The sequence below is a fragment of the Microtus ochrogaster genome, linkage group LG4, assembly GCF_000317375.1.
Source record: "Microtus ochrogaster isolate Prairie Vole_2 linkage group LG4, MicOch1.0, whole genome shotgun sequence".
Taxonomy (NCBI): domain Eukaryota; kingdom Metazoa; phylum Chordata; class Mammalia; order Rodentia; family Cricetidae; genus Microtus; species Microtus ochrogaster.
In genome coordinates this window covers 25,663,068-25,677,492 of record NC_022030.1, presented here as the reverse complement: position 1 = coordinate 25,677,492, position 14,425 = coordinate 25,663,068, and the positions used below count along the sequence as shown (strand labels likewise).

At 39.2% G+C, this 14,425-nt stretch overlaps 1 protein-coding gene across 2 annotated transcripts in view; it reads left to right on the top strand.

The window, feature by feature from the left end:
- The window catches only part of Fer (FER tyrosine kinase), a 323,903-nt gene that overhangs the window by 74,153 nt on the left and 235,325 nt on the right, over positions 1-14,425 (top strand). For both annotated transcript variants that reach the window (XM_013351613.2, XM_005361336.2), the window contains one exon: positions 11,465-11,587. In XM_013351613.2, the coding sequence (XP_013207067.1) occupies positions 11,465-11,587 (123 nt within the window). The remainder of the gene's footprint in view (positions 1-11,464; positions 11,588-14,425) is intronic.

The following is a 14,425-nucleotide window of genomic DNA, read 5'->3' as shown; positions in this document are numbered from 1 at the left end:
TTGGGTTAATTAGCATTTTAAAGTCTAGTTTCTTGAGTTCTTTTATATTTTGGAGATCAGACCTTTGTCAGTTGTGGGGTTGGTGAAGATCTTCTCCCAGTCAGTGGGTTGCCCTTTTGTCTTAGTGACAGTGTCCTTTGCTTTACAGAAGCTTCTTAGTTTCAGGAGGTCCCATTTTGTGGTGCCTAGCTCCAAAAACCCAGATGTGAGTGTAGAACATGCAGTAACCACAGAAACCAGTGACGTATAAGCCCTTGGTTGGGGGATGGGGAGGGATAGCAGGATACAAGTGATAGAGAAGAAATAAGCAGAATACTAAGGAGAGGACTCACACTGGGAAGGAGTGAGGGACAAATAACACGAAGGATGAGGTTTTATAAAAGCCTCAAAGAATCGTAGTTTATATGTACCTAAAATTATACACAATATATAGAATGTATACACACGCACACACACACGCACATGCATGCACATTAATCTTAAAAGAAGTTAACACAGTTGGACAGTGATCTGTGCAAGAGCCACAGATTAACAAAAACACCACTCCCTATCTTCAGGAAGTTAAACCTTGCCTACTTCTCCTCTCATAGGGCAGTTAGAAAATGATGGATGGAGCTTGCATTTCCATGTAACCAGGACCTGACAAAACCCCTCTACCTGTCAGAAAAAAAAACAAAAACAAAAACAAAATACCCCCTTTCTCATGGTTGGTCAGTGTAGTCCAAGTGACTTCTAAACCAATATAGATTATCAGTGTAATCGTGGGTGCTTCTTAAGGCGACTGCTGCTGAAGACAGTGTATATTGAGGACACAGTGCTCAGGTAATTACTGCTGGATCTGACCTGGAAGTCTTCCTGAAGTCTAGCTTCCATGGTTCCAGAAACACAACTTAAACTACTTTGAACAGGAAGAAACTGGTCTCATCCAGATGCAGCATCTATGTTCCAGGACAATTACCTGCGTGACAACAAATGCATAAAGGTGCAAAAGGGAGCAATCATACTTGGGTGGTAGTCAAAGCTATCCACCGGGATTAAGTCCCACTCAGTAAGAGAAAAATCATGCCTAGTGCTAGAAACTTAGCTCACTTCCCAGAGATAGTGAGGTCCTGGACCTGAGACAAGAATCTACTGTCGTCACTTTGCCAGACCAGCATGATTTCTTACTATACCCCAAATCTTATCCTTATACCGCAGATGAGAGTAGCTATCATCTTTCATCAAAGCCTGTCTTTACAGCAAATGGGGGTCATTCCAGAAAACCACAGCTGGACATATAGAATTCAACAGATGGTGGTGAGCACGGCGCCAACAGAGACATCCGCATCACAGCTACAGCATCCGTGGCAAAGGGAACATGGAAAGAAAGGGTGGAAAGCATCTTAGAGCAGGAACACCAGAATGTTTGTGCCGAAACAGTTTCTCCAAGAATGGCTGAATTGCATAAAGTCCCCATCTTTTGACATTGCTATTATTGGATTTGTTAATCTGTATATTTAATTCCACTAGTATGATTTTTTTTCCAAGATTAAATTTGGTAGGGCAAACTTTGTGCATATGTTCAGTATTGTTATATTTTCCTGATTAATTGATCCCTTGATTAGAATGAAGGGATATATTCTAATATCAACATGTAGCACAATGAAAATAGATTCATATCTAGCACCATGCATAAAACTCAAGTCCAAATGGATCAAAGACCTCAACATAAAGTCAACCACACTGAGTATCCTTTGGGATATTCCTTTTTTCAAGACAGAGATATTCCTTTTTTCAAGACAGAGTTTATCTCTTTATTTTTAATTGTTTATATTGAGCTATATATTTCTCTCCACACCCCTCCCTCCATTTCTCCTTCCCTTCTACTCTCTCCCATGGTCCCCATGCTCCCAATTTGCTCAGGAGATCTTGTCTTTTTCTACTTTCAACTTCCCAGGATTAATTAGATCCATGTATGTCTCTCATAGGGTCCTCATTGTTGTCTAGGTTCTCTGGGATTGTGATTTTTAGGCTGGTTTTCCTTTGTTTTATGTCTAAAAGCCACTTATGAGTGAGTACATGTGATATTTGTCCTTCTGGGTCTGGGCTACCTCACTTAATATGGTGTTTTCTAGATCTACCCATTTGCCTTCAATTTTCAAGATGTCATTATTTTTTTCTGCTGTGTAGTACTCCATTGTGTAAATGTACCACATTTTCCTTATCCATTCTTCAGCCGAGGGGTATTTAGGTTGTTTCCAGGTTCTGGCTATGAGAAACAATGCTTCTGTGGACATAGTTGAGCACACGGTCAACAAGATAAAACCGCAGCCTACAGAATGGGAAAAGATCTTCACCAACACCACATCAGACAGAGGGCTGATCTCCAGAATATCCAAAGAACTCAAGAAATTGGTCATCAAATGAACAAATAATCCAGTTAAAAATGGGTTACAGACATAAACAGAACTTTCAACAGAGGAATCTAAAATGGCTGAAAGACACTTAAGGAAATGTTCAGCATCCTTAGCCATCAGAATAATATAAATCAAAACAACTCTGAGATTCCATCTTACACCTATAAGAATGTTCAAGATCAAAAACTGATGACAACTTATGCTGTAGAGGATGTGGGGTAAAGGGAACACTCCTGCATTGCTGGTGAGAGTGTAAGCTCCTTTGGATATCAGTATGGTGATTTCTCAGAAAATTAGGAAACAGCTTTCCTCAAGACCCAGCAATACCACTTTTGGGCATATACCCAAAGGATACTCAGTGTGGTTGACTTTATGTTGAGGTCTTTGATCCATTTGGACTTGAGTTTTATGCATGGTGCTAGATATGAATCTATTTTCATTGTGCTACATGTTGATATCCAGTTATACCAGGGCCATTTGTTGAAGATGCTTTCTTTTTTCCATTTGATTTTTTTTTGCTTCTTTGTCAAAAATCAGGTGTTTGTAGGTGTGTGGATTTATATTTTGGTTTTTTTTTTGGTTCCCTTTGTTCTTCTTTTTTTTTTTTTTGCCATTTTCGGGTTTTTTTCGTTCTTTTGGTTTTTTGTTGGGTTTTGAGTTCGGGGTTTTTGTTGCTTCCGGAGTTTTTTTTTTTTTTTGGGCTTTTTTTGGTTCCCTTGGTTTTTTTGCTTTTCCATATGAAGTTGAGTACTGTTCTTTCTAGGTCTGTGAAGAATTTTGCTGGGCATTGCATTGAATCTGTAGATTGCTTTTGGTAAGATTGCCATTCTTATTATGTTAATTCTACCTACCCAAGAGCATGGGAGATCTTTCCACTTTTTGGTGTCTTCAATTTCTTTCTTCAAAGATTTAAAGTTCTTGTCATACAAGTTTTCCACTTGTTTGGTTACAGTTACTCTGAGATATTTTATGCTATTTGCAGCTATTGTAAAGGATGGTGATGTTTCTCTGATTTCTTTCTCAGCCTATTTATCATCTGTGTAAAAGGGGACTAAAGAATTTTTTTGAGTTAATCTTGTATTTTGCTACATTACTGAAGGTGTTTATGAGTTGTAGAAGTAACTTGGTAGAATTTTTGGGTTCACTTATGTAAACTATTATATTATTAGCAAACAGTGAGAGTTTGACTTCTTCTTGTCTGATTTGTATCCCCTTGATGTCCTTTTTGTTGTCTTATTGTTCTAGCTAGAATCCCAAGAACTACATTGAATAGATACGGAGAGAGTGGACAACCTTGTCTTGTTCCTTATTTCAGTGAGATCGCTTTGAGTTTCTCTCCATTTAGTTTGATGTTGGCTATTGGCTTGCTATATATTGCCTTTATTATGTTTAGGTATGTTTCCTTTATCCTTGCTCTCTCCAAGACTTTTATCATGAGGGATGTTGTATTTTGTCTAAGGCTTTTCAGCATCTAATGGCATGATCGTGTGTGTGTGTGTGTGTTTCCAGTTTGTTTATATGGTGGATTATGTTGACAGATTTTTGTATATTGAACCATCCTTACATTTCTGGGATGAAGCCGACTTAATCATGGTGGATGATTTTTCTGATGTGTGCTTAGATTTGATTTGCCAGTGTTTTATTGAGTATTTTTGCATCAGTGTTCATGAGTGAGATTGGTCTGTAATTCTTTTTCTTAGTAATGTCTTTGTGTGGCTTCTTAGGGTAATTATAGCCTCATGAAAAGAGTTTGGTGATGTTCCTTCTATTTCTGTTGTATGGAACATTTTGAGGAATATTGGTAGTCTTCTTTGAAAATCTTATAGAATTTTGAACTGAAATCATCTGGTCCTGGGCTTTTTTTGGTAGGGAGACTTTTGATGACTGTTACTATTTCTTTATCACTTATAGATCTATTTAATTTATCTGGTCTGGATTTAATTTTGGTAAGTGATATTTATCCACAAAATTATCCATTTACAGTTGGACGGTGGTGGTGCACGCCTTTAATCCCAGCACTCGGGAGGCAGAGGCAGGCGGATCTCTGTGAGTTCGAGGCCAGCCTGGTGTACAAGAGCTAGTTCCAGGACAGGAACCAAAAGCTACGGAGAAACCCTGTCTCGAAAATCCAAAAAAAAAATTATCCATTTACTTTAAGTTTTCCAATTTTGTGGAGTACAGGCTTTGAAATATGACCTAATGATTTTCTGGATTTCCTCTGTGTCTGTTGTTATGTACCCCTTTTCATTTTTGACTTTGTTAATTTGAATATTCTCTCTTTGCCTTTTGGTTAGTTTGTATAAAGTTTTGTTTATTGGGTTGCTTTTCTTGAAGAACCAAATCTTTGTCTCATTAATTCTTTGTATTTTCTTTGTTTCTATTTTGTTGATTTCAGCTCTCAGTTTGATTATTGTCTGCAGTCTAGCTCTCCTGGGTGAGTTTACTTCTTTTTGTGGTAGAGTTTTCAGGTGTTCTGTTAACTCATTAATATGGGAGTTCTTTATGTAGGCGTTTAGTGCTTGACCTTTCTTCTTAACACTGTTTTCATTGTGTCCCATAAATTTGGTTATGTTGTGTGGTCATTTTCATTGAATTTTAGAAAGTCTTTAATTTCCGTGTGTTCGTGGGCTTTCTGGAATTAGTGTTGCTGTTGAATTCTAATTTTTTTCTAAAAAAAAAATTAAAAGAAAAAAGAAAATGAATTCTAATTTTAAGCCATGGTGATCCGTTGAGATATATGGGGTTATTCCAGGTTTTATTTATTTATTTATTCATTTATTTATTTTTATTTTTTATTTTATTTTTGTATCTGTTGAGGTTTACTTGACTTTGTTTTCTAGAGTCTCCTGATTGTGCTTCTCTCTTCAGTTAAGAACACTTTCCAGTCTTTCTTTCTTTGTTCTTAAATGAATTGTTTTTAAGTTATTGGGGTCATGAGAAGTTTTTTCTCTCCTTGAACTGTGGTAGGTAGTGTTGCTGGGTACAGTGGTTGATGTTAGCTGCTGTGGTCTTTTAGGACTGGAATGTACTGCTCCATGCTTTTCTGCCTCTCATAGTTTCCCCTGGGAAATCACGTGTTAGTCTGATGGGTTTTTTTTTTCTTTATATGCGACTTGTGTTATTTTTCTTGCAACTTTGAAGAGTTTTTTCTTTATTTTGTTTATTCAGTGTTTCTGAGATGCTGTTGAGTGTTTCCTTTCTGGTCTTGTCTAGTTGGCATTTTATGTGCTTGTGTCGTCAGTATGTCTTTGTTTTGGGAAATTTTCTCTGATCTTGTTAAAGCCATTGTCTTGGGATTCTTTCCCCTCTTCTGACTATAATTCAAAGATTTGCTTCTTTGATGGTGTCTCACATTTCCTTTATGATTCTATCCTGTGCTTTAAATATTTTTCATTTTCTTTGTTTATTTCTTTTTAGAACCTTTTCTTTGTCTTTGAGTCCTGATATTTTAACTTCTGCCTGATTCATTATACTTAAAAAGGCTTTCCCTTGAGTTTTTTAACTGGGATATTGAGTTTTCAGTCTGTCTTTATTTTGGCTTGCATTTTCTTCGATGTTCCAATCTCTACATTGAATTCAGTTTTCAAATCCTGATTTATCCTCCTTATTCATCCAGATGCATATTTGTATTTTCTTGGAAATCATTTAGGTGTTTATTGTTATCCTCTTACAGTTCAATCAAGTGTTTATTTATGTCAGTTTTAAATTTCTTCAAGTTTTTGATAAAGTTTATGGTTGTTCTTTTAAATGCTGTGTCCTGGGGTTCATATAGGTAGTTCTCAATTGAACACACGTCTATAGGACTAGTGGGTTTGACGGGAGACGTGCAGTTCTAGCCATTCATGTTGTTTTTGTTTCTGTGATGTGACCTGCTCATGTGTACTTCTTCCTTTGCTTGGGGCTGATGTGATAATCTGGCCTTCCTTAGATGGGCAGTGCACATGTTCTGTCTGAGCCAGGGCAAGTAAAACTGGTGAGCCATCTGCTTAGCTGGACCAGACAACGGTGGATTACAGAGGGTGATTCTGGGTCTCAGCTAGGCAAAGGGAGTTCACAAATGAAGAAGGTTCATGGACCCAGGTCTGAACCTAGGCTTGTGGGGTTGCAAGTGGTGGATGGAGGTTGGAGGACTGTCAGGGAAGGGCAGAAGCTACTTACACAGGAAAAGTGGTTTGCATACAGAGCTATGGACCATTATTAATGTCAGTGTTCTAATACTCCTGAGTTATGTAATTTATCTGACTCAGCTTTTTTTCCTTTTTGTATTTTAAGGTTTTATTGAAAATGAATATTGCTTAGATTACATACAACATGTGAAAAATCAACTTAAAGTGAGAAAATATTTACTTTGGATCCAGGTTTCATTGCACAATAGTGACTCAGCTTTTTACTGATAGACATTTAGGTTGTTTTTAGTTGTTTGGATCCAGGTTTTGTGGGGCCTGAAGCTTATAAAATCAGAAAAATATCATTAGCGCCATAATATAGTCAGCTTTGGTTATTGCGTTTATGAATAGGACCTCAGTAAACATGTTTGTATTGTTGCCTTTATGTATTTCTGTGTTTACATAATTATTATAAACAATAATTTCTGATAGGTAGAATTCCTTAAGACAGACAGAGTAGTTAAGAGGAAGGATTCAGTATTTGTGCTGCTTGGGCACTAATACCAGCCTTTGTATCTATCGGCGATATGACTGTTGCCAAAATCCTCATATTTTCTATGCCTTAGTTTCCCAGGTATAAATGAAGGTAATAATACTTTATTGTGAGGATCATATGAATTTAAGTGCATATTAAAAACAGTCAAATGCTAATTATGTGTCCCTGTGTTGTTTTCAGATACTAACTGGTTTATTTTATAATACTGCATCATTTAAAAATACAGAGTAAACCCTTTAAATTGTTCCTGTTTTGTTTGCACATAAAGCCTATATAATGACATTATGACGATGGAGCTCTTCCATTTGCTATCTTATTGCTGTGTAAACTGTAATTGCTAAAATATATTTCTCCTTCTTTCCTTCACTTAATTCATTTACTCTGGGTTTTTTTTTAAGAGGACTAGTGGAAATGAAAGGCTTTCTTCAAATAATTTAATAATTTCATTCTTTTCAGTTTTGTCTCTCTTGCTTTGAAATCTGTGTAGTAAAAGTTTAGTTTCCTGAGGTCATTTATTTCTTGTTACTTCCCTAGTGTTTCAGAGAGTTGCTGAGGCAAGAACTGTCTTCAGTAAAGAGCTGCTTAGCTGAGTGATTGAGAAGAGGAGGAATTAGAGAACAGAGGAGATAGGACAGGGCTGTAGAGGAGAAAGCCAACAGCAGGAGGGAGGGGACTGGCAGAGCTCTCCGTCTGCTTCGGCTCCTTCTCCTTCCCGCTGTTTGCTTTTCTCCTCCATGGCCTTTTCCTGCTGGCCCATTCTGTTTATTTTACTTCTTTGTTTTCTTTTTCCTTATCTGAATATAGTGATACATTTTCAAGCCTAAGTAGTTTTTCACTACTTGATTCAGTCTACAGATGAAGATTTGAAATGAGATTTTTATTTGATTCATTGAGATTTCAATTTTCAGCATTACTGTTTGGTTCTGCTTCAGAATTTCATTATCGAATTGCTCTTTACTATTCTGATGTTGTGTGGCCAGCTTATTTGTTATTTTGAATTAAGACTCTGTGGTTCTGATTAGATGGGAATGAAGAATTAGTTGCGATTAATTACATACCAGAGCTACTAAAGCAAAATTTTGCTTTGCTGGGATACTTGATGCTGGTCAGCTAGAGCTGAAAAATTAGTAGTGTTTAAGAAGAGACCAGCATCACTGAAGTAAAATCTTCTGGGAAGTGGTTCCTGAGAGCATAGAGAAGCTGTGTTCCAGAGGCAACCAAGGTTGTACCTCATGCTGGCAGCAGGACTCGGTAATGTGTAAGAGTCACCGAGGTGGTACTAGTTTTGGAGGGATGAAGGGGTCATGGAGAGCAGCTGAGGCTGGGCACCGTGAGAGACCAGGAGAGGCCATTGGGGAAGGTGCAGCCTCAGTGGCAGGTGAAGGCCCAGGACTGAAGGGGTCAGCAAAAAAATTGAGGCTTGGCACCATGAAGAGAACCTATGAGAGGTTATTGGTGAAAGTGCAGCCCATTGGCAGCAAGGGACCCCCACATTTTAGAGATGCCAGAACCATCAGGAACAGCAGCAGCAGTGGAGTGGGGGCAGCCGGTGCCTTGAAGACAAGCTGTGTGTGCTGCAGAGAGTGGAGCTGGAGAAGTGACTCAGGCCCTTTGCTGGAGTCTAGAAGATCAAGAGTGGAGCCCAGATAGTTGGATATTGACTTGTTTATACTCTTGGAGTTTAGTTTTGTTTGGTTAAGATTGTGACAGTGCCCTGGTTCTTCTGTCTTAAAGAAGATATTTAATTTTGATTTTAAAGGAGTCCACAGATAAAAGATTTGGACTTTTAAAAGAGATTGGATATTTTAAAAAGATTGAAATTTTAAGGACTGAATTTTTAAGATTGGAGGACTTTTAAGATTCTTTATGATTTCAATGTGAGATCTTGGGGATGAATAAGAAAGGAAAGGGTGTGGCTTACTAGTGATGTGTTTGTGTCAGGCTGAAAAGGGGTCGGTTGTACTGGCTGTGTTTGTGTGCCAGTTTGACACAAGGTAGAGTCATCAGAGGAAGGGGCCTCAGCTGAGGAAATGCCTCCTTGAGACCCAGCTGCAAGGTATTTTGTCAATCAGTATCATTGACAGAGAGCACAGCCCATGGAGGATGGTGCCATCTCTGGGCTGCTGGTGCTGGGTTCTAAAAGAAGGAGGGATCGCTTCTCGGACTTTTGGCTAAGATCAAGTGTAAAAGAAGGTGTGCTGAGCAAAATATGACAAGCAAGTCAGTAAGCAGCTCCTCTCCATGGCCTCTGGATCAGCTCCTGCTTTTGGGATCCTGCCCTGACTTCCTTCAGTGATGAATAGCAATGTTGAAACATAAGCCAAATAAACCCTTTCTTCCCCAGCTTCTTGCTTTTTGGTCATTTATGGTTTTTGTTGTTGTTGTTTGTTTGTTTGTTTTTCCCCAGTGATGGAAACCTTAAGACATGTGGTATAGATTCTTGAGGCCAAATCAGGTCCCTACGTGTCTTTACCTTCTGACCATCTTGCTAGCCCATTCTGTTTATTTCACATTTTTGTTTTCTTTTTTTATTATCTGAATATAGTGACATTTTTTTTCAGGCCTAAGTAGTCTTTCACTATTTGATCAGTCTATAGATGAAGATTTGAGGTTTTTTTTTTTTAATTGATTAATTGAGCCTTTAATTTTCAGTATAACTGTTTGGTTCTTTTTCAGACTCTCATTATTGAATTGTTCTTTCATGTTCTATATTATGTTCCTTAATTTAGTCAACTGTTTATTTGTATCCTCTTTAAATTCATCGATCATTTTTAAAATCAGTCTTTTGAATTCTTTGTCTACATATCATTCATTTAGACATTTTTGGAGTAATTTGCTAGGAAATCAGGGACTTTTGGAGAACAATTGTTGGCTGTTTTCATGTTTCTTGAGCTCCTATGTTTCAATTTATACTTCTGTAGGGATGTATAAATGTAAAGAATGTCTCTCTTACACTTTTTAATGTTATTATTAGCATACATTATAATAATCCAGTTTGGCTATGGTATTTCATATATGTATGATGCTATAAAGAATGCTACAGATGGGGCACTCTGGCTCATTCCCCCTAGTTAGCAGGGTGTGCTCCAGGGAATGGTAACGGTCCATATGAAATCCTTTGTAGGTGCCATTCTTCCTGTCATTTGTCACTCTGCTGTTGCTAAGTGCTGAATGTCTGGGCACAGGACTCTAGGCTCCCTCCAGTTGTGGTTTCTTGGAGCTGGATTATCAGCTGGGGGTTGTGGTGTCCTTTATCTGTAATATCTGGAAAGGTTTGCCTGTGATTAGGTCATGGGTAGAGAATAAAGGACAGTTTCTCTCAACTGGGATGGTGTGCATGTAGCTAGCAGCAAAGCCCCCTCCCCAAAGTCTTTGAGGTGCTGGCCTCAATCCCCAGTGGTGTCGAAGAAGGAGAAAAGCAAGGCACAGTGACTATATAGGTTCAAATCAGATATAGAAATACTGTGAACCAGTTAAGAACAACAGCTACATTACTGATGAGAATAGAAAAGAAGGGCAAAAATAATATAGATTCTGAAATGTTAAAAATTAATAAAATAAAGCAAGGGAAGAAATGGATGAATGATTTGTGAGAGAAGATATGTCAAAGAGAGGGAAAACCAATGAAAAATAAATGCAATTATATAAAAAGCAAGAAAAATATTGAACAACATGAAAGTGTTTGAAAGTCCTGTTGTCAAGGTTCTTGGACTGGAGAAGCTTCTGGACTATTTAATGACTGGAAACTAGTGGGTGGCATGGCAGGCCTGCTGTAGGAGTTCTGCTGGGCATTCCGAGGACATGCTGTTTTAGCAGGGTTGTCTGTGTTCACTCACTCCATAGGCTTACCGTATTTGTACCACACCCCCATTATCTTGAGATGTTCATGGACTAATCACTCCAGAGACCCCCCTAATTTGTGAACCAGAAGGCATGGTAATGTCCAGAATATAGCACAATGCCTGAAGGATTGGGGGAGGAAGTGCTGGCTGGGCTCATGTAGGGAACGGGGAGAGCATAGGAATGTGGCAGCCTTCCTTTCCTTCCTCAGATGTGGCCAAGCTGATACGGGCAGTTGCTGTCGTTCTTTGAGAGCAGGACACCCTGACTACTGTTCCCTCTGTGGTTCTTACACTGTTGTTTAAACCTTTTCTTAGGGTTATAACAGAATCGCCCCCATTCTACAGCTGTGACTCATGGCATCCCCCACTTTGTCCCAGCCACAGGGCAGAGTAGCCCCAGGGTCTCTGACTTGTGAGTGTCTTAAGTGTTGTGATACCCTGAGTAGTTTGGTTCCTAAGGATAGGTGCCTTCTCCAGATAGCACCTCATGGCCACACTGAGAGATGGGCATATGCAGATGAGCGTATTTAGTGTGTTATTGATAATGGTGACTCCTCCTTCCAGGTTGAAGACTTTAGCAGAAGAGCTCACGCAGACACAGCAGATGCTTTTACACAAGGAGGAGGCTGTCCTGGAGCTGGAGAAGAGGATTGAAGAATCTTCTGAGACCTGTGAAAAGAAGTCTGAGTGAGTACCAGAGATACCGTCTGAAAGAGTAGAGGCGAAAGCATGTATTTTTACAAAAATACTTGCTACATGGTGGTGTGGATATGGCATTTCCAGAAATGGAAGTTTTCATTTTAAAACAGTGGAATTTTGTGTAGTTATATCATATGACTCTGGAGAGCTGTTTTTGTATTTTTGTAAAATGTGATATTTAACAGCTAGTTTCATGTGAACTTGATACAAACTAGAGTCATCTGAGAAGAGGCAGCCTCAGCTGCGATTGATCTGTGGGCAAGCCTGTGGTGCATTTTCATGATTAGTGATTGATGTGCAATGGCCTATCTCTCTGTGGACAGTGCCACCCTGGGCTACTGGGCCAGGGTACGATAAGAAAACAAACGGAGGAAGTCATGCAGAACGAGCCTATAAGCAGTGTTCCTCCATGGCCTCTGCTTCAGCTTCTGCCTCCAGGTTTCTGCCCTGCTTGAGTTCCTTCCCCGACTTTCCTCAGTGATGGACTGTTACCTGGAAATGTCAGCAGAATAAACCCTTTCTTCTCCAAGATTTAGGTCATGGTGTTTCATCACAGCATTAGAAAACCTAACTAAGGCAGATGTGTTCTAGAAAAATGGTATTAGATTTGTAAATAAAATGCCACGATCAGATGTCTTAATGTTTTAACAGTTTGTATTACCTCATGAAGAATCCTTCGTTAAAAAGCTATCTTTGTTGCTCAACATTTATTTTTTTTGTGAGACTTATTGTAAATCCCTTTTTAAAAAGGATTCAGAGAAGTGTTATCTAGAAATTGACTGCTGTTTTGTTAAAAGGCATCAGATAAATTAATTAGAACACACTGATTTACTTTGCATATAGTAATCAGCTTCAGTTTATTTTGTTATTCTTGCTTTCCTGGTATTTGTCTAGCTGATTTCTGACTTGAAATATCGTTCTGGGTCTTTTGATTTTACTTGTATTAATAAATTTCTGTCTTTTAGTAGATGTCTGTACATCTACTATGTACTATGCATGCAGGTCCAAGAGTGTGTGTTAGATATGTGTAGTCTCTTATGTGTGAAGGCACAAGAATGTGTGTATCTCTATCTTTTGGTAGATGTGTATACTTGCTTATGTGTGCAGGTACAAGAATGTTGTAATACGAGCGGCGGAGCTGCCTCCCCAGCACCCCAGCCGCCTAGCTAGCTTATGCCCCGAAATAACAACACACAAATTGTATTCATTTAAACACTGCTTGGCCCTTTAGCTCTAGCCCTTACTGGCTAATTCTGATATCCCGATCAACCCATCTCTAATAATCTGTGAGCACCAGTCTTACTTCATCGCGTGCGTCTGCCCGGGAGAGGGGAGCATGGCATCTCTGAGCTCACTTCCTCGTCCTCCCAGCATTCTGTTCTGTTTACTCCTCCCACCCATGTTTTAACCTATCAGGGCCAAGCAGTTTCTTTATTGCTTAACCAATGAAATCAACAGATTGATATATGACACTCCCACATCACAAGAACATGTATGGAGACCATAATTCGATGTCAAGTGTCTGCCTCAATTGCTCTCCACCTTATTTTTAAAGGCAGGGTCTCATTGGGTTGGAACTTGATGATTTGACTAGATTGGCTGGCTAACAACCCCTAGGGATTCTCTTGGCTTCCTATCAGTGGGGTTATAGGTGCTTGTATTCTTGGCTTTTGAGGCTTTTAATTTTTAATTTATTTTTTAGTACTTGTATGCATGAATACTATTTGTTTAGGTTTATCCACATTTGTTGCTTCCTCTTTGACTCTTCCCACACCACCCTATCCATCCAACTTCCTGTTTTGTTGTTCTTTTTCTTCTTCTCCCCTTCTCTCCCTCACATCCACTCACTTAGTGCTGTTGGTATGCACATGGGTGTAGGGCGCCACCCAGTGAAACATGGACATCCTACCACACTGCTGCCAAAGACTGCCTTCTTCCTTCCTTTCTCTGCAGTTGCCCATAGCTCCTTACCTAGGGGTGACGCCTTCCTTCTCCAAGCTGGAATATTGACGGGCTTGACCTTGTGCAGGTCTCGTGCTGTCAGCCATGACTGCAGTGATGTCATGAGTGTCCAAAGGACATAACTTTGCAGCTGTCTTTCCTGACTTCTCACTCCCTCTTCTACAGTATTCTCTGAGCCTTGTGGAGAAAAGTGTGTGACCTAGATGTTCCATTGAGGACTGAGCATGATCACATAATTCTGCATACTTTGGCTAGTTCATCTCTCTATAACAGCCGTCCACTGCATAATGAAGCTTCTCTGGTGAAGGGTGAGAGTTATACTCATCTATGAGTATAAGGATACAAATTTAGGGGTCATTTTAATTCTATGCCTGTTGTAGACTAATAGTAGTCATGCCTGTAACCTCATCAGCCACAGGTTCTTGCTCTTGATCATAGTTCCAGGGATGAGTTTCCTTCTGTAGGACAGGCCTTAATTAAGTATGATTAAAAGTTGTTGATTATCCCCATAGCATTCCTGCCACTGTTGCTCACATGGTTATCATGTCATGTTGGTCATTCCTTTAGTTTGCACAGTTCAGGGCTGTGTCAGACTGTTGATAGGTTTTCTTCTCTAATAGCCCACAATGTATGATATTGCACTGTGAAACCTAGCCAGCAGAAAGGAAGCTTTTAGGTCAGTACCAGCCTGATTTCTTCATGTTCTGTGATCAGGGTAGGTGTTGTCTTTAGCAATAGGGTCATATTATCAAGTTTCAGTGGGGTCACCAAGAGTAATAGCAATAACCTGTTTCTGTGTGTGCTGGGGATTGAACTCAGGCACTCATACTTCTGTGTAAGAACTTTACTAATTGAGCCATCTTC